The following is an 18,741-nucleotide window of genomic DNA, read 5'->3' on the forward strand; positions in this document are numbered from 1 at the left end:
TTCAGAAAAAACATTATTTCTGTTTTATTGACTGAGAGACTCCTGGGCACACAGAAAACTGGGCAACCTGGGAAGCGCTGAACAGACTGCGCTCTGGCAACATCGAGATGCAGAGCCAACCTTATGAAATGGTGCTACAAAGTGGAGTCCACAACATGCAAGTGTGGAGAAGAGCAAACCACAGACCACCAATTACAATACAATCTGAGCCCTGCCACATGCACAATGGAGGACCTTCTCACAGTGACACCAGAGGCACTCCAAGTGGCCAGCTACTGCTCAAAGGACATTTAATAGAATGCCAAGTTTTCACACTTTGTGCATGTGTGTTTTTTTAATACAATACAACTGTTTATTTTGCTCCTGATACAATGTTAAAAAAATAACACATCACTTGATGAACCAACCTGGACACAGCGTATTATTTAAGAACATAGAAATGCTGCACCACTTCAACAACTACCATGTCAGACTATACAGAGAAGCCATTGGAATCCACAAGCACGTGGACAATTTCTACAGAAAGGAAGAAACCATGAACATTAACAAAATCTAGCTACCAGTATTAAAAATAACTCCAAAATCATAAAGACAGGGGAGCTCCAGACAAGAAACAATCAAGGACAGCTAATCACCTCAACAAATGATGCCCCCAGGCAGTAAAAAGCCACACCTTGAAAAGTTCTAGGCCATTAAATGCTAATCAAGGTGGCCAAATGAAACATTTACACCTACCTCTAACAGACAAGAGTTCTTTCTCTCACCCTGGGCATTCCACAGATATGTAAACCCAATTTCCTAGTTTCCAGCAGACCTCAAACACCTCTGAGGGTGCCTGCCATAGATGCAGGAGAAACGTTAGGAGAGAATGCTTTTGGAACATAGCCCTACAGCCCGAAAAACTTAAGCAATCCTCCTTAGGAGAGCTTTCAGGATGCCTGGGACATGACGGGAGTTGCCATTTCACGCCATCAGGGGCTTTTTAGTATCTGTCAGGTGTTTGGGGCTTCAGCTCCCAGCATTCCTGGCCGTTGTCCAAACTGGCTGGGGCTGCTGGGAGTTGGGAGTCCCAAACACTTGGAGGAGCAAAGTTTGGCAACCCCTCTCTCCAGGATGGAGAGAATCCCTTGGTGAGAATCACCCTTAGTGTTCGGCCTAGACCAATTATAGATTCATCTCTCAGTAGTATTGTCTAGCCCAGACATGGGCAAACTCAGGCCCCCCAGATGTTTTGAACTTCAACTCCCACAATTCTGTTAGTTCAAAACACCTGGAGGGCCAAAGTTTGCCCATGCCTGGGCTAGCCCACAGCTTTTTGTTACAAAGTTTATTTCGTTTTCAGACATTTTTATACCATAAGAGTGGGGGGAAATGCCAAGGAAAGTGTAAGTTGATTATGAAGTTTTGTTTGTGAGCTATCCATAAGTCTAATGTACATCCAAGAATGAGGAATTCTTGCATGTACATTACTGCAGAAGTTTAATTCTTCTGCAGAATTAAACTATTGAATTTTTAATCTCTTTTTATTGGGGAGCGAGGTGAGCTCCTGTTAGCCCCAGCTTCTGCCAACCTAGCAGTTCAAAATCATGCAAATGTAGTTGATCAATAAGTACCACTCTGGAGGGAAGGTAATGGTACTCCATGCACTCATGTTGACCACATGACCTTCGAGGTGTCTGCGGACAATGCTAGCTCTTCGGCTTAGAAATGGGAGATGAGCACCCCCCCCCCCCCCCAAGAGTCAGACATGACTAGACTTAATGCCAGGGGAAAACCTATACCTAACCTTACCTTGATTGGGAAGTAAAGAGACTAGAGATATTGGGGCACTGTGCATCAACACTATCCCCAGGTCAGGAGGGATAAATTACAGGGAGCAGGCCGATTGGTAGTAGGATGCATTTGGAATTCTGTGATAGGATTCTTTGGTGGTGGTCCAGCTGCAATGCTGGATTGCTAGCATCGTGCAATAACGTCCCTAATGGGAATAGTCTCTTGAAGGCGCTGCATGCAATCTGCAACACTGATTTTGTGCAGGTTTTCGAATCAGGTAGCAAGATGGTTCGAACAGTTGTTCACTTTATGTGCGGATAATGGAGGGGGTGGGACTCATGCACTCCCATTTCTCACACATTTAGCTTAGCTGCATTCTAAATATAAAATGAAACATTGGTTGATGGGCCTTTTCCCTGAATTTACTTTATTTAAAATGCAAAAATGTTAAGAAATAATGCCATCACAGGGATGTCACACACCATGCAGCCAGATATGGGAGGAGAGAGTCATGTCCATCGTCAGTTCAGAAACTCTTGGGAAATGACTGTAATTGTGTTTTATGTATTTATTTATTTACAGTATATATATTCCGCCCTTCTCACCCTGAAGGGACTCAGAGCGCATCACGGAACATACATATGCAGCAAACATTCAACGCTGTTTTTATACACAAACAAGACATACAATTATACATAGAGAGGTGTGTGTGTGTGTGTTTGTGTGTGTGTGTGTGTGTGTGTGTGTGTGTGTGTGTGTGTGTGTATATATATATATATATATATATATATATATATATATTGGTTTTTCCCATCTTCGCCATCTTGGAGGCTGTGTGTTCAGTTCCAGCCATAGGGGAAGGGGGGAAGGTGCCACTGCTCCATCTCCCTGCCTGCCGAAGAGCTTTGCTCATAACTTCCTCCTTATGATCGAATTGCTGGCATTCCTTATGGGTGCCTCAGAATATCTCCCAGTTTTTAAGCGGTACCTATTTACCTACTCACATTTGCTTTTGAACTGCTAGGTAGGCGGAAGCTGGACTAAAGGCCAGGAGCTCACCCGGGCTTCGAACTGGCAGCCTTTTGACTGACAAGATTTACTACAGCTGGTGGTTTAACCTGCTGTGCTAAAGCCTTAATATCAGCAGTGTACCTTAATATCAGCATGGAGCACTGTGTAAATGGAAGGCCAGCCCATTTGGAACATGATTAGTTCCAGTATTTCCTCCTCACACATTCATTAAATGTAGAAACAGGAAATCACAAAAATATTTTTGAGAAAAGAAGCCACTATCTTCAACAGTGAAAAATGATAAGAGGATATAACAGTATTCTTTAAAGAAGAGAGATTATTGAATAAATAACAATTAAAATCACTTTATTTTCTTAGGTCAGCGTTATACAACTTAAAGCAAGAACACAACACACTTTTTTTTAAAGTGACACATTTATCAAGCATAACCATGTGAAGCTCGAACAGCACATTCTCTCAAACCTGATCATACATGTATTTAGCTCAATGTTTCTAGTGAAGATGCTACATAGAAATTCTGCAATAGGACTAAATCCATTCACTGTAGTGAACAGACTAAGTAGCCACTTCCACTTGGTTTTTTCACCTCTTCTAAAAGGTTTTTTCTCATTTTATAAAACAATGGGTTTTTTCCCCGCTAACCTCTCGCCCAATGGTTCATGATACATGCAGCTATGATTGAAGAGTAAGCATAAAATCACCAGTGAGATAGCAAAAGATGGCTTGCTTCTAGTATTATTTTTTAACCCAAGCACAGTGGCTGAATTTCAAGTATTAGTGTTCTGTAAACTATTTTTGGAGCAATGACTAAAGTCGAATGTGAAGATCTTTTGATACATTCAAGTAACTAAGTACAACTGGAAAGTTAATGCTGATCTAGCTAAGTGACATTGTTTAATTAATCCCATGGCTTTAGAATGCCACCTCTATGAAGGTGGTGGTTATGATAGTAGCAGAAAAAGGAGTCTATGCTATTTTGAAGCAAATCTTGGGCTAAATTTACTGGCTTAGATAAAAATGGAGTGGGGATGACAATTTTTTAGTGGGAAATTAAGTTGACACTTTGCTTCAGTCTTGTTTACTGGGCACTCAATGGAATTGACAGTGGAGATTGCTGGGAGGACTGGGGCATGCTTTAGTGACTTTTAGCAACTGCCCTAGGATGCCAGACATGGCTGTGCTCACATGGAGCACCAAATGCACACTTCTCTCTGTAATATTAACATGTTGAGTTCTATTTTTACCTCTCCCCACCCCCCATTATGTTTCTCTCTCATTTGCTTTCAAGTCACACAACCTTCTAAACAAAACTCAGGGGCATTGAAGTTCTTGCTGGAAGGTATCTGACAGCGGATTATGGCTATAGCATTTAATCATCTATCCCAGTGTGGGAAATGTGTCACCCGGCACATAAACGATACCTCTAACTGTAAAACATGCAATTTTTTTAAAATCTTAAAAACTGGTGGAAGGGAGGCCTTTTCTAAGTTGGTGCCCATTGCAACACATGTGGTATTTTCCTTTTTAAAAGATTGCCTCACTTGCATGCAACTTGATGCAAGTGAAGCAATCCCATGAATCAAGTGACAGCATGAGAAGCACTGAAATTCCCAATGCGGTGCGTGGTTTAGTGGTCTAAATTCTGCAGACAAGGACCTGGATAATGTTTTAGATTTTAATGAATAAAAATAGGAACCGAAATCCAATCCTTTACCTCTGAACTAGAGGAGAAAAAAGGCAGAAGAAACGGAAAATATCCAATGATAAATAGAGATACTTTGGATTTGTAGAATAAAACTTTATTTTTCAAATTAGCTCTGTGTATTTTGGCCAGGAAACATTTATTTAGTCTTGTGCTAAAGCTATGAAAAGAAACCTTTGGAGACTCTCTTTTGAAGTCTCTGAAAGTCCATTTTCCAATTGTTTTGTGAGCATTGTCTTATGTGTATTATCAGTTTTAACTTGCTTTATATACTATTTCTTAAGGAATCTATTTTATATACAATTTGTTATGTGGCAGAAATGCACAAAAATATACAGTAATTCTTTAGTCTATGCTTGCTTACAATGATTATTTCTATTGTGGTTACCTATGTATTATTTTCCTATTTACCCCTTTGTCATTTAACAGTCCCGGGGAAGAACACATATAGGTTAAGATACATGGGACTAGTCTGAGAAATAAAAAATCTTGTTTGACATATTCTGTCTTCCTTTTATAGTAAACCAGAGTACATCTGAGCCAAGAATTGCTGAACAAACAATATTAAAATGGGACCAGTGGTTTCCTGCGTTTACCCATTGGTTTTTCCAATATTGTAGCCTATTTGAACTAGTCATAGAATAAAAATTGGAAACAAAAGATGACACCGAAGAGCAGATTAAAGCTACAGATCCCATCAAATGTGCTAACCTGAAATACTGATGTGTCTTTTTTCCTGGTACTGCCAGAAACCATGAAAGTTTTTTCCAAGTTGATAGGATTGTTCCTTGCATATTCAGAAGGGGAGTCCACAAAAACACACACACACAAAGGTAAAAGTGATGAAGACCAAACCCACAGTGTGAAAATAAATATATTTGATCCATTCTTTTCAAATGAACAAACTAACAAACAAAAATTAGCCCTGAAATCCATCTTTTGTTTGCCACAGCTGCTTCCTAGTCTAGCACATAAAATACTGCTGTAAACTGGATCCATTCTAAAACAAACAAACAAAAAACCACCACCTCACAACATGGAAAATCTCACACATTTAGTCACCACAACCTCAGCTCAAATGCACTCACACAAACAAACAAACCCCACAGCCATATGTTAGTACATGTAACATGCCTCCTTTTCTTTATGGCTACTTAGTTGCTTTAAACATGGGTGAAGGAAATGTTGGAAAGGTCAAAACAGCTAAAAGACTTTAAAAAATGAAAACCAATCAGCAAAAGGGGACAAAAGCAACTTCTAAGCAAGCATAAAATCAAGCTCTTGCCCTTTAAGCATGTCTAAAGCACCAAGCCTGGAACAGTATATCCATTAAAAAGAGCAAAATAAAGAAGAAAACATCTAAATATAAAGCATGTAATTCCAGGTACTGCAGACTTTCAAGATGGTGCCCCTAATCATGAAAAGAACACAGACAGTCTAATGGTTATTTATCTCCTCACCAGCATAAGATACAGTACAGTTAAAATACATACAATTACACAATACATTATTTCATATACATATCAATACATATTAAATCAATTAATATGTATTAATATGTGTGTATGCATGTGTATGTACACATACACTTGTAGTGCAATTTCTTAATAAAAAAAAACCACCTCAACAAACAATCAACAACATATCAACAGAAAAAAGCAAGGGAAGGACATTCCTATAATGATGACATTGTTGGATCACTGAGAGGCCAAGTGTCCAAAAGCCCAAGTTCACATTGTCCATAAAGTGCTCCTTTGGTTTCACAAAATGTGTGTGTGATTCTTTTTCATTTTCACCCCTTAGGTAGAAGAGACTGTTTTCCTGACAAACAACCCAAAGCCAAAAACGGCACCAATGCTTTCTCATGCCATAAATGCATCGATGAGAGAAGAGGGCTATAGCCATGCATCTACTTAATAATTCTCCTTTGGGTGAAGAGATGTGTGCACGTGTATGGATCTCAGCTTCCTGAGACTGATGCAAGATGGTTTGGAGTCCACGTTTTAGTCTTCAATTAGTTTTTAGTTACAGACGGAATTTTTAATTTTTCTCTCACAGTTCACAGTGTCCTCACATTCAATGAAGACTTATCTCCTCTGTCCCCTGCCTTGCCACCACCCACCTGGAAAGGTGAGGTTCTCTGAACCTAAGGCCTGAAGCATTGCTATGGATAGACAAAAAGCCATAGCTGCTTGAGCAGAGATTAGCTGGCGACACTCGACCTCGACTTGCCATATAATTGCTGTTCTTTGCATGCTATAAACAATGAGAGGCCAAAGTAGAACACCACAACATGCAAAGTGTTACACAGTAGTCCCAAGTGATCGTTGACTGACAGACATGGTTGAAAATGCAATTGGCCAATGTGGTTTCTGTCCAATGACACTTCCTTTAGGGCAAACCACCTTTATTTCCAAGAGCAGAACAATTCAACGTATCCACCGCCAGCAGTGGACAATAAAGCCACAGTGTGTCCAACTCTCAGGCAGCCCACCCTTTCACAAATGGGCACAAAGGAAGTTTGAGGTTCTCTTCCCTTTGCAACTGTCCTTCAAACGGACAGCCCTTATGTCCTCTGTCTCAGTGTTCTGTGGCAAAAGGATTGAAATAATTCCTGCTATTCCCCCCAAAGTCAGAGATTTGTGTGTGTACGGAGAGAATATCTAATCTGGGGGAAGGTTTCCATCCCAGTTGACTGATGGGGGAAGTAATTGCTGCCATCTGAGAGCACTGTCGCTGAGAAGCCTGCTCAAGTAGGATTTGTCTTTTTGGCAGCAGACAATTTTAGAGACAGAAGAGTCGGAAGAGGGGCAGGCTTTCCATCATGCGCTGATCCCCGACAGCAGGGCTGAAAGCCGGCGCTCAATACACATCTTGCCTGAGAAGAGAGTAAGAGAAAACAAGTATAGAAACGATCATTCTTTTTATTTCTCTCCTCCCAGCAACAGCAATGCTGCCAATACTGCTGTTATGCATTAACAATCAAAATGCAGGGATCAACTGCATTATAAGCTTGTAAGAACAATCCATTAACCTTTTTATTTCTCCCAGGCATTTTGAGAACTGTGTTTACAGCTTTTAGATTTGGTTGAGCAAGCACTGAGGTTTGGAGGGTCATTTGAGGGCCTGATCTTTGATGGGCTTGCGCCAGCACTTACAAAAAAATACTGTTTTCTGCAATTAGAAGTCACTTTCACATGCATTGTCTCTCAGTTTGAGGGAGATGAGATGTATGAAATGGTGTCTACAGCAGACATGTGCAAACTTTGTCTCTACAGCAGACATGTGTAAACCCACAATTCCTAACAGCCGGTAAGCTGGCTGGGATTTCTGGGAGTTGAACTCCAATAGCTGGAGGGCTTAAGTTTGCTCATGCCTGGTCTATAGGCTAAAAAATACTTCTTAGAACAAGCCTGCACAATTTGGCAGTAGTAAAGGCCCAATAGGAAAATAAGATACAATTCTGTGGGCCACTACTCCTCCTCTTCCCTCTGTAGTAGTAGTAGTAATAATAATAATAATAATAATAATAATAATAATAATAGTAATAGTAATAATAATAACTTTATTTATACCCCACCTCCATCTCCCCAAGGGGACTCGGGGCTGCTTAATGAGGCCACGCCCATCAATACAGTAAACACAATATAACACAAAAACACAACAGAAAATCAGAAAATAAAATAACGTAAGATACAAAACCAAATGTAAATAAGCAGCACAACAATATAAAATCAAACATTAAAACACAAATGATCACACTGGGTAGGGCCAAATTCAAATTCAAGTTGTATTCAGTATTGATTGACTGAAAACATGTTTTTAAGACAAACTTTCCGAGTTAGTATCCTGGGCCACATAATTCCCAACCCTATTCACAATCATGATACTCTTCTACTTTGCTCCTGGTTTCACTACGATTTTTAAAATGTTTTTAGGTTTGCTCATTTAAAATCTTGTTTTCATGATTTGTCTGTGCTTCTTTATTGATTGTGTTTTATACTTTCTTAATGCCAGGGGGGAAAAATGATTACTTGACAGAGTAAAAGTTTAAAAGTACCCAACCAATCTATTAAAACTGCCTTGTATTTCAGAGTTATAGATCCTGCTGGTCTCTGAGTACAAAGGAACTTACATTCCTGCTCCTGTGTACTCCTACTTGGCAATACATTATATGAAACTCAGTGGCCTTTGAGAATGGCAGGACTGAGAATCTCAAAACTTAGGCAGGTTGCATCAATAATTAACACACACTAAAAAATGGCAAAACTGAGCAAGTTCCATAATGTTTTTATAAAAAAGCTCAAAATTACTGTTCCCCAGGGATAGCATTCCAAAACAAGGTGATTTATGAATTGGAATGTTGAACAATTGTGATTTAAGGAATGATGAAACTATAAAATAATTCTTACATTTATTAACATTCTCAATGTCTCCTTGCTCGGAGATGATGTTTAAAAGTCCCTCCATCAGAAGTAATGCTTTGTGGTATCGTTGCATGCAGTCCTCTCGGTGATGGAACATCTCATCCAGTGCTGCAGCTTGGACCTAGAAAGGAGTAAACCTTTTAATTCATGCTCTTGCCAAACACTTATTGTATGGTCAGTTAAGCCCCAATTTTCAAATGATCCCGTTAAAGATGGGGCTGTACTTTACTCTTCCACCTACTTTATTTATTTAATATAACATATTTATTTGTATTGAATCTAATGTGCACTTTAATTTAAAAATCCTGAAACCAAAAAAGATATATTTTAATGAATGTAAAAGTAGAAGACTGGTAGAGACCACAAGGGCCATCCAGTCCAACTCCCTGCCTTGCAGGAAAAGCACAATCAAAGCACCTTTGACAGATGGTCATCCAGCCTCTGCCAAAAAACATCCAGAGAAGGAGATTCCACCAGACTCCAAGGCAGCATATTCCCCTGCCTGATTAGAGCTAGTCAATAATGAGACTAGAAAGAGGCTGCTCCTCCACTGGAGAGCGTGCTTGTAGTCTACTTAGCATTTCAGAGGAAGAGAAAGAAGTAGCCCATCCAGGATAGCCTCCACTGCAGGGAAACTTAGGCTTGGATTCAAGCTGTGCAGCTGAAACATATGCTGAAACATATGTTCAAGGCCAGCATAGTGAGACATTCACAAAAGGTTAGAGGTTTGTAAATACCTACTGTGAGCTTACTTCACTCAAAGCATAGTGTCATATTTTCAGCCATTGCTCTGAATCATTCTGAGAACTCAGTGTGCAGACGAGCTGGGAGTGTGCACTGTACCCTCAAGTCCCCACATCAACCCAAAAACAAACCAGGGGGTCAGATGTGAGCACACAGAGCACAGTTGTTCTCTTATTTTGTCTCACTGCATACTCCTACATGGCCAGTGGATTTGGTATGTCAGATTTTTTTTTTAGTATTTTTAACCCTGGAGATACTATGGATCGAACCTGGACCCTTTTGCATACACTCCATCATTCCAGAGAATGCTTTTAATTCGTAGGGGCTCACCAATCCTTTCTAACTTCACATTTTATGAGGTGACAGAATAATGGAGCCTATGGAGGAGGGTTTGGGATTTAAATACTAAGGCTAAGACTTGATGCCACCCTCAAGAGCACCCAGGCACACTTCCAAAGAGCCCTGTCACATTTAGGAAGATTTTCCATACTATTTGCACAGCATGGTTGAAGATGAGCCTCTCCGCTGTGATGCTGTTGATACGATCCATGAGCTTCTGCTTATCCAAGAACCATCTCTGCAGCCTCATGTTCAGGCAGTGGCAAGAGGATACACTGGATTTATATAGATCGTTGAGCTTCCTTACAACTGAGCAGAAGGAAGAAATGGGAAAAGTAAACAAATTATTTAAGAATATAAAAAAGCTGTCTTATATTGAGTCAGATCATCAATCCATCTAATACAGGCATGGGCAAACTATGGCTCTCCAGGTGTTTTGAACTTCAACTCCCACAATTCCTAACAGCCAGTAAGCTGGCTGGGATTTCTAGGAATTGAAGCCCAAAACACCTGGACGGCTGAAGCTTGCCCATGCCTGATGTGATACAATACTATCAACTCTGATTTCCAGCAAAGGCTCTCCGAGGTTTCAGACAGGATTCTTTCTTAGGCTTATTTAGAGATCCCTGACATTCCATTTTAGGCCCCCATCCATGTACTCAGCAGCTGAAATAAAGTGAGAGCAGATGTGTGCAGGATGGCATGGCGATCTAATTTGTTTTATTGTTATTAAATAGCTTTGGGTTGCCTGGGTTACAGATTTTGTAAGGATAAACATTTAAATAGTTATTGTTTGATTTTCACTTTTATGAATGGACCCAGTGCTCTTTGAAAGTGGAACTACATATGGCTGTTTGGTACTAGGATACACATGGGTCCCATCGGTGGGGTTCACAGTGCTCTGTGATTTTGGGTGAACTAGAACTTCCCTCATCAAAGGTCAAATACCCCCAAATCCCACCAATATGTCAATATGTTCATGATGGGTACGTGTAACAAGTTTGGTCCAGATCCATCATCAGTTTGGTTCATAGTTGTCTTTGGGTTTGGGTAAATTACAACTACATTTCTTTTGCTCAACACTTATTTTCTTCCAATTTCCTTAGGAACAACCCTTGCCAAGAAACAAAATGATTCAACTGACCGAGTGACTGCATATTAATGTAATTTATTAAGCTGTGTTCACAGCATTTATTGCTAAGCCCTTGCACATCGCATTCAGATCAGGAAATCCAAATGTGTCTAGACACCTACAACAGCATTCAGGGTTCGGAACCAATAAAGAAAAAGGAACAAGGTCCTTAACTTTAGAGAAAGCTTGAGGAAGAAGCATGCATAGCACGCCTCAGCCAACAAGATAAGCTATCTGCTGCACCAGGGGGTGTAAATGGAAGGTGAAGTTTGTGGGAAGCAGACTGATCACCCAAAAATCCCAGGATTATCCACTGAGTGCTACTGTTACTCCAGGGTAATATTTACAACTCTGTTTCTGCGAGAGCTTGGAAAGTTTCTTCTGAAAAGTAATGTTACATCTACAAATACCCCCATTGCCTTTTAAATTGCTATTTTAAATCAGTAGCTCTTCTCATTATAATGGTTACAATGACTGTTTTTTAAAAATTGGAAACTTTACAAACAGTTAACATTTGTTACAACACATACATATAATTATAATTAGTAATCCTTTTTCTTCCAATAACTGTCAGTTACAGGGACCCCATACAAAGAAAGAGGTTATCCTTCACTACATTGCAATAAAGCTATAATGTAGTCATAGCTATCGTTACTACAAAAAAAAGGATTCAATTACAACTTACTCATTGCTTGTAATAAGTTACATTCATATTATGCAGACTATTTAATCTGTTTAATGGGGAACCAAACCCAGGACCTAGTCTATTACTGAACTAGAGCCCCATCTCAAGATAACTGCAGGATGAGAGACCTTGAGTTTTAATGTACATTTGAATCAGGACTCTTACTTTGCTTGACGGTGGAAGAAAGACACAGCTTGCCTGCTCGAATCTGGTCTATGGCCATCTGGAGACCAGAGGACAATAATTCTGCTACCTTCAGGTACAATACCAGTTGTTCTGCATAACTGCAAAGGAAGCACAAAACCTGGTTCAGAGAATCATCCCTGCAGCCCATACTGTATGGGAAGCAATGTAGAATTTTTATTGAACTCTCCTTCAAGATCAATGGGGTTTTTCTTTACCTCCATTCTTTGCTCAGCAGGCTGATTTGGTCAGCCACGACACTTTCCTGGAGCTGGTACTCAGAAGCCAAGGACGTGTTCAACTCGCTGGTGTTCCCTTTGATGGCCGCAATTTCCATCACATAGTGGACAAAGGCCAAAGTAAACCGCAGGCTACACAAGATGTCTGTGTGCTCTTGCTGCAACCAGGAAAGGGAAAAAAAATCATGCATGCAGGGCAGGCCTATTTTGAAGGAACTGAGAAGCACACAGCTATTCAGGTGCTCTGACTTAGTGGGGGAGCTAGTGGATTTTTTTGTCAGATGGAAGCCAGCTCAGTACAATGTGTTGTCAAAGGCTTTCAAGGCTGGAATTACTGGATTGCTGTGAGTTTTCCGGGCTGTTACTCGGTACAACTCCTATAGTATAACTCCTATAGGATTATACAGCCCAAACCTAAAGAAAAGTGGAAAAATTTTAAGAAGCCCTGCTTTAAAATACATATCAGAACCAATTAAGAAGGAAAAGAAACACCAAAACAGCAGACAGGGAGAGCACTGGTTGGAGAGCTTCAGGATATTGCATGCAGCAGAGAAAAGGAACTGCGCTGAAGAAATGGATCACCATCAAATCAGAGGACAAGCTAGAACTTTATATTTGTTGGTTGTCCAATTTGAATGGCTGAGAATGAGAACCCCACATGAAACATCAAATCCTGTTCCCTTTTAATGCTTGGATCATAACCTGGCACGGTGAGTGGAATGCAACTCACTTCCATGAGGGTCTCTTCAGGTAACTCTGGTGCCTCAAAGGTAATTCCTCCATCCAGGTTGGCAGTGAGGGGGTCGGCAAAGGTGTATCTGAGACCCAGTGATGCTTCCAGCACATCTCCACCGGTGCCCATGATGAAGTGTCGCCCACTGAGAGATCCTCCAGAACTCAGAGAGCTAGATGAGCCAACTTTTAAAAAAAGTCAAAATACAACATATCAGTTGTCTAGATTTGAAGCATAAAAGGCATCAAGCCAAGGAAAAACATATTTTATCCTTCCATTCAGTTTTTAAATTTCCTTGGACTTAATTATAACACTTTCATTCTCATTATCTTTACTAATCTCACTACTCACCCCTCAAAAGAAAGTACAAGCACAGTCTTAAGGATAAATATTGATCACCCAACCATTTCGGGGGGGGGGGGGGGGAGTGTTCTTATGGCCACCGGCTCAAGAATAGTACTGCAACAGGAGGCCAAGTGCAGCTAATCTACCAGGTGGTTTGCACAAATTGCATACAACTCCTGTATGCTTATGCCTGCACAAGCTAAAGTAAAAAAAAAATGCTTGCAGAATGCACACACTCCTGAGTTGCAAGACAAATAAAGGATTGCAGTTGCAAATACAGCAGTATTAAGATGGCAAGTAGGATTTGTCACCTGAAAACATCCTAGTCCTTGTGATCTGTGGGGGTGTTGTCCCACTGGGAGGGGATCCCACAGTAAAGATGACTGGAGAGGGACTTGATGAACCCCTATCCTTAGTTCCTGCGTGTAGGGCTCCTGCACAGGCAGCAGAAGGAGCTGTGGAGAAAGATCAGCCACACAAATGAACAGAGGAAGAAGAAACCCATGAAGACAAGTAACACACAGGTGGCTATGAAGAAGAGAGAACCAAACATCAGCACTGACAAAAAGAAAAGTGATCTCAAAGCTTCCAGGCTTCCCAGTACCTGTTATCTCCATGGGCTTCTCATTGTTCAAGCTGTCATTGCTACCAGCTTCCCCAAAAGCAGCCTTGAGAAGAAGGTCTGTAAGGCGACCAGTGCTGAATGATCTAAAGAAAGGGCAAGAGACCAGAAAAATTCACAGACTTTGTTGCCTTCTGTTCTCTGAGGGAAATATACTATTAAAGCGTTTTCTTTAAAAGGCAACTCTGTGTGTGTACAGTGTATATAATAAAAGTCAAAGTATTTATCTATTTGTTCATCTGTCTGTTTGTATGTATTTTCCAAGATGGCACCCACAGCCAGAGAACCCTCTGACTCCTGTCAACAACAGTCCACCACAATGGCTACTGGGCAAAAGCAATGTAAGCCAAATGCATTGCATCTTTTACAACAGGATGGGAGCAGAGGATCATGGCAATTCTCCATGCTAGTGGTCCACATAGGCAGTAATGCTACACAGCCAAATTTAGCCTACAAATTACATATTACCAAATGTGCCAGATTGTGTGGAAACCTCGAAGAATTGCAAAGATGACTTGATGTAAGCAAAGGTCTGGTAGGTACAAAAAGGGACAGGAGACTGATATCCTCCCACTTCCAGCAACAACAGAAAAGCAGGATATTCCACATGCAATAATAGATTTGCATACCAAATGCCTTGTTTGCTAAGCTTCATACCTGCCCTTTGCTTCTTCCATAGGCTTCAAACCAAGCCCTGTTTGCTGGCAATGAAAATAGCCCATCTCCTTCAAGTCAGGCAGTGTCCTATTCCTTGTGGGGGCAATCATTACACCTTGATGGGCCAGGAGGGTCAGCAGATTTTGGGAACTTGGGGTTTTATTGAACTCAAATGGTGACATGACCTGTTTAAACCAGAGATGAAACAAAGAAGAAGAGGATAAGTGTAGTTTATCAGAAATATACTATAAATGACTTAAAATGGTTGTGCCAGTTCTACCCTCCACCTCTCTGCTCATCAGCACTGGGGCTGTTGACATGCTTTCCCACTGCAGTTTAAACTGTGTGTGTGTGTGTTGGGATAGAGGAAAAGATGGAGGACTTTGGTTATTAGAATGCAGAGCATATCTCTCCTTATGAACCTTCTAGGATGTTAAGATCTTCTGGGAGGCCCTGCTCTCGCTCCCGCCTTCTTCGCAGATGCTTTTGGCAGGGAGAGACAGGGCCTTCTCAGCGGTGGCCCCTCAACTGTGGAACGCCCTGCCTAGAGATATAAGATCGGCCCCCTCCCTCCTGACTTTTCGAAAGAAGGTGAAAACCTGGCTTTTTGAGCAGGCCTTCCCAAATACGGCATAGCTAAACGGAATTATGGAACTACTCGACAACACAATGGAATAATGATTTGACATGGAAATGCTCATGACAATGTTTTAAGGCTTTCTACGGTTTTAATATTTTTAATATTTTTATACTATATGTTATTTTTAAAATATAATTTCTTGATTGTTTTTACTGTTTAATTGTTATGGCATCGAATTGTTGCCAATTTGTGAACTGCTCCGAGTCGCCTCCGGGCTGAGAGGGGCGGTATATAAATATAGTAAATAAATAAATAAAAATGCAGCTACTATTTAAATGAAGACAGCTGCAAAAAGGCAAACACATTAAATACAAAATGTTGGAAAAAATTACTCTTTGGGGCGACAAGTCTCAGAATCCTCTAGTCAACTTGGCCATTGAATTCTGAGAATTGTAGTCTAAGAATTAACTTTTTATCAAAGGATTGTATTGGAGAAGAGACAGGAAACAAGATTGAAAAAGAAAGGGGAAGAGAAAAGCAGGAGGGATGCATGCCTAGAGGATGAAAGACAAAGAATGACAATGGCTGATGATGATTCTTGAATCTGTTGAGATGGACAAATTAACTAAGCTGTTCAACAGTTGAACTCTCTGCCTTGGAGTGTGGTGGTAGCTCCTTCTTTGGAGGCTTTTAAACAGAGACTGGATGTTCATCTGTCAGGACTGCTTTGATTGTGCTTTTCCTGCATGACAGAAGGGGATTGGACTGGATGGCCCTTGGGAGTTTCTTCCAACTCTATGATTCTATGATGATGGAAAGTATTTGTCCAACTACAAGCAAGATTGGGACTGACTAATTTAGTAGTAGTAGTAGTGAGAGGGGCATCTGTCTATTGTAGGTTTTAGGAATTAGTAGAGCATTATTAAAAGTGGAAGGGTGATTAAAGGAAATAAATAGAGATTTTAAAAAATCAGCATGCAGCAAGGGAGAGTTTTGTAGATTAGTTTTCCTGTTTGTTAGTTCCGTTCTTATCGTGTAGGTGTTTCCTCGTTTGCTTTATGTTTGTTAAGTAGTTCTTTTCTTTAAAGGACCAAAATTGTAATTTGTGTAAACATGCTTTTCCTTTTTGTTGCTGTTCTTGAATTTTTTTTAAAAAAAATTAAATGATGCCCACTAGATTCTGAGATTGTAGTCTAATTAGCAACCTTTCCAAACTCTAGGTGCTATATGCACTTTGCACTTAGTGGGAAGAGGTATATTCACTCCTCTTGCAGTTTTAATATTGGGTCACCCCTACACAACCTCCTACATTCTAGCTTTACAAAATAAAGGCCAGGTCCTGCAAGTAGGCAGTACCTTTGTTGGAGACCCCATAATAGTTGGCAAGGGGCTCCTCTGCATGAATTCAGACAGCTTTGGAGAAGACCTCAGTGGGAGGCAAGCTTGCAGTCCATGTGTCTGTGCAGACTGGCCAGTTGGAATGTGGCCAAAATGAGTGACCAGAGGCTCAGAGTACTGTTTCTTTATCTTCTGTTGGCAGGAATGCAAATTTGATAGGTTGGGAGCACTGTGGAGACGGGAGCCCATTCCTCGCAGGGAAGGGTCAGGCACTGAGGCACCTAGGAGAGGACAAAAAGAGCAGAATGATCATGTTTGACCATACATAAACCGGAATGCAAAGTTTGAAGGTGAACCCTACCATGACATACCAGTCATGGGCACCCGGCTTCTCATCTCTGCTCCAAGAAGAGAAGGAATAACAGTATGGTCAGGCTGCTCTGGAATTGTTCCAACTTGAGGGGAAAAAACACAAAGAAAACAAACCAGGTCAGACAATAAATTACATTATCACAAGAGACATGCTTCCTGATTGTAATGCAACAATGTTATCTTATTTTGACCAATTGCTTGTGGTTTAAACAAGAAACGTGAACTATCAAGATGCAATTCTTCTAGCATATACTCAAGATTCTGATATTTACAATACACAAGTGAACAACATTTAGCCCACCAGATGTTAGTGATGAGAAACTTTCATAAGCAAAGCTAATGGTGAGAAATGCTGGGAGTTGGAGTCCAACAAGATCTGGAGGACCACACACTGCCCATGCCTGAGTTGATCCCAATGTGGTTTTTTTCTTTTATGAGCATAAACTTAAGAAAAGAAAGAAAAAAAGAAAACCTTGTGGGGATGGTGTATAAGGCTTTGCACCACCAAAAGAAAATCTTCTGGGTGCTGACACAACTCCGTGCTCTCCAGAAACAAATGGAGGGGAAGGGCTAGCCTTTTTGTAGCTGTGTGGGCTTGTGTTTCTTGATCTCCTGGCTGTAGCAGACCTAATGGGAAATAGTAAGAAATAATGGGATGAGTTATTCCAGATAACAAAGGTTTTAAAAACAATAACAGGCAATCACATTTCCTGGACTGCAACAGAAAAGAATCTCCCAAAGTATCATTTCAAGAAAGTAACTCTTTGAAGCCTCACTTTCTCCACATTGTTCACCATACAGATGCAGTAGCAAGCCATTGAGGTACAATGGCACGGTGTTCGGATGTAAGAAAAGCTAATTTAAATTTATTTCCTACTCTAAATACACATGCTCATGCACTTTAACATCACAACAGTAAGTAACTACAACACTTTGGATCTAAAAGATGTTGTTTTTACTGGCTGGCTCTTTTTGCATTTGATCTTCATTTGGAACAGTCCTGGAGAAGGAGCCTGACATCCTATTCAAAAGATGTTTTTAAGCTATGCTCCATGGGCCCTTAGGGCATCTATCGACAGGTTTCAGGGGGGTCTATAAAGCAGGTGAAAAAATTAAGATTTGTTTCTCTGATGTTCTTTCTGTTTTTTGAAAAACATATTTTGGTGTACTTTTTTGGGAAGGAATTCCATAGGTTTGATAAGATTTATGGCTGAAATGATTATACACATGAATATACAGAAAATATTATTATTATTATTATTATTATTATTATTAGATACACAACAAGATTAGTACACAGCATACAAGATCACTATGCTTCCCCTCTCTTGCTCTTTCAATTGCATGCACACACATATAAACATGCACCATTATAGATACAGTCATGAATAATATTTGTATTACGTAGACTATAGATACCACAAATAAATACATTACTATTAGGCTAGTTAATGGAACTAAACTAAAACAGAGATTTCTTCATTAACTTTAATTAAACATAGTCAACCTTCTTCAGAGTGCACCCATATCTACTCAACGCTAAAATATTCTACCAGTGGTAATACTGATGCTAAATAGTAAATGTCAGAAAACAAGTCAAAAAATTCCTTCTTAAGAGTCTTGTTCTGTTAAGACTTGATACTCACTGTGGTGAAGTATATTGATTAGGAGACTGAAGGTTCTGTTCAATCCGCTGGTAGTTATGAACCTGCGTAGGAACTGGGATGGGAACAGACTGTCCATATTTGCTGCTTGATGAAAACTGGCTAGTCCTACTGCAGGGCATAGACAAAGTGGAGAGTACTATTAGGGAGGGACTACGAGGAATGGTTGAGAGA

General features: G+C 40.3%; 1 protein-coding gene across 4 annotated transcripts in view; it reads right to left on the bottom strand.

Moving 5' to 3' along the window:
• Window positions 1–3,133: 3,133 nt before the first annotated feature.
• The window catches only part of ULK1 (unc-51 like autophagy activating kinase 1), a 76,055-nt gene continuing 60,447 nt past the window's right edge, over window positions 3,134–18,741 (bottom strand). For all 4 annotated transcript variants that reach the window (XM_060785644.2, XM_060785641.2, XM_060785643.2 and 1 more), the window contains exons 16-28: window positions 18,550–18,678; window positions 17,376–17,530; window positions 16,903–16,986; window positions 16,550–16,812; window positions 14,614–14,798; window positions 13,939–14,042; window positions 13,646–13,789; window positions 12,987–13,174; window positions 12,236–12,414; window positions 12,000–12,118; window positions 10,169–10,326; window positions 8,920–9,055; window positions 3,134–7,385 (exon numbers count right to left, since the gene is read on the bottom strand). In XM_060785644.2, the coding sequence (XP_060641627.2) occupies window positions 7,330–7,385; window positions 8,920–9,055; window positions 10,169–10,326; window positions 12,000–12,118; window positions 12,236–12,414; window positions 12,987–13,174; window positions 13,646–13,789; window positions 13,939–14,042; window positions 14,614–14,798; window positions 16,550–16,812; window positions 16,903–16,986; window positions 17,376–17,530; window positions 18,550–18,678 (1,900 nt within the window). In that variant the 3' untranslated portion in view covers window positions 3,134–7,329. The remainder of the gene's footprint in view (window positions 7,386–8,919; window positions 9,056–10,168; window positions 10,327–11,999; window positions 12,119–12,235; window positions 12,415–12,986; window positions 13,175–13,645; window positions 13,790–13,938; window positions 14,043–14,613; window positions 14,799–16,549; window positions 16,813–16,902; window positions 16,987–17,375; window positions 17,531–18,549; window positions 18,679–18,741) is intronic.

The sequence above is a fragment of the Anolis sagrei genome, chromosome X, assembly GCF_037176765.1.
Source record: "Anolis sagrei isolate rAnoSag1 chromosome X, rAnoSag1.mat, whole genome shotgun sequence".
Lineage (NCBI taxonomy): Eukaryota > Metazoa > Chordata > Lepidosauria > Squamata > Dactyloidae > Anolis > Anolis sagrei.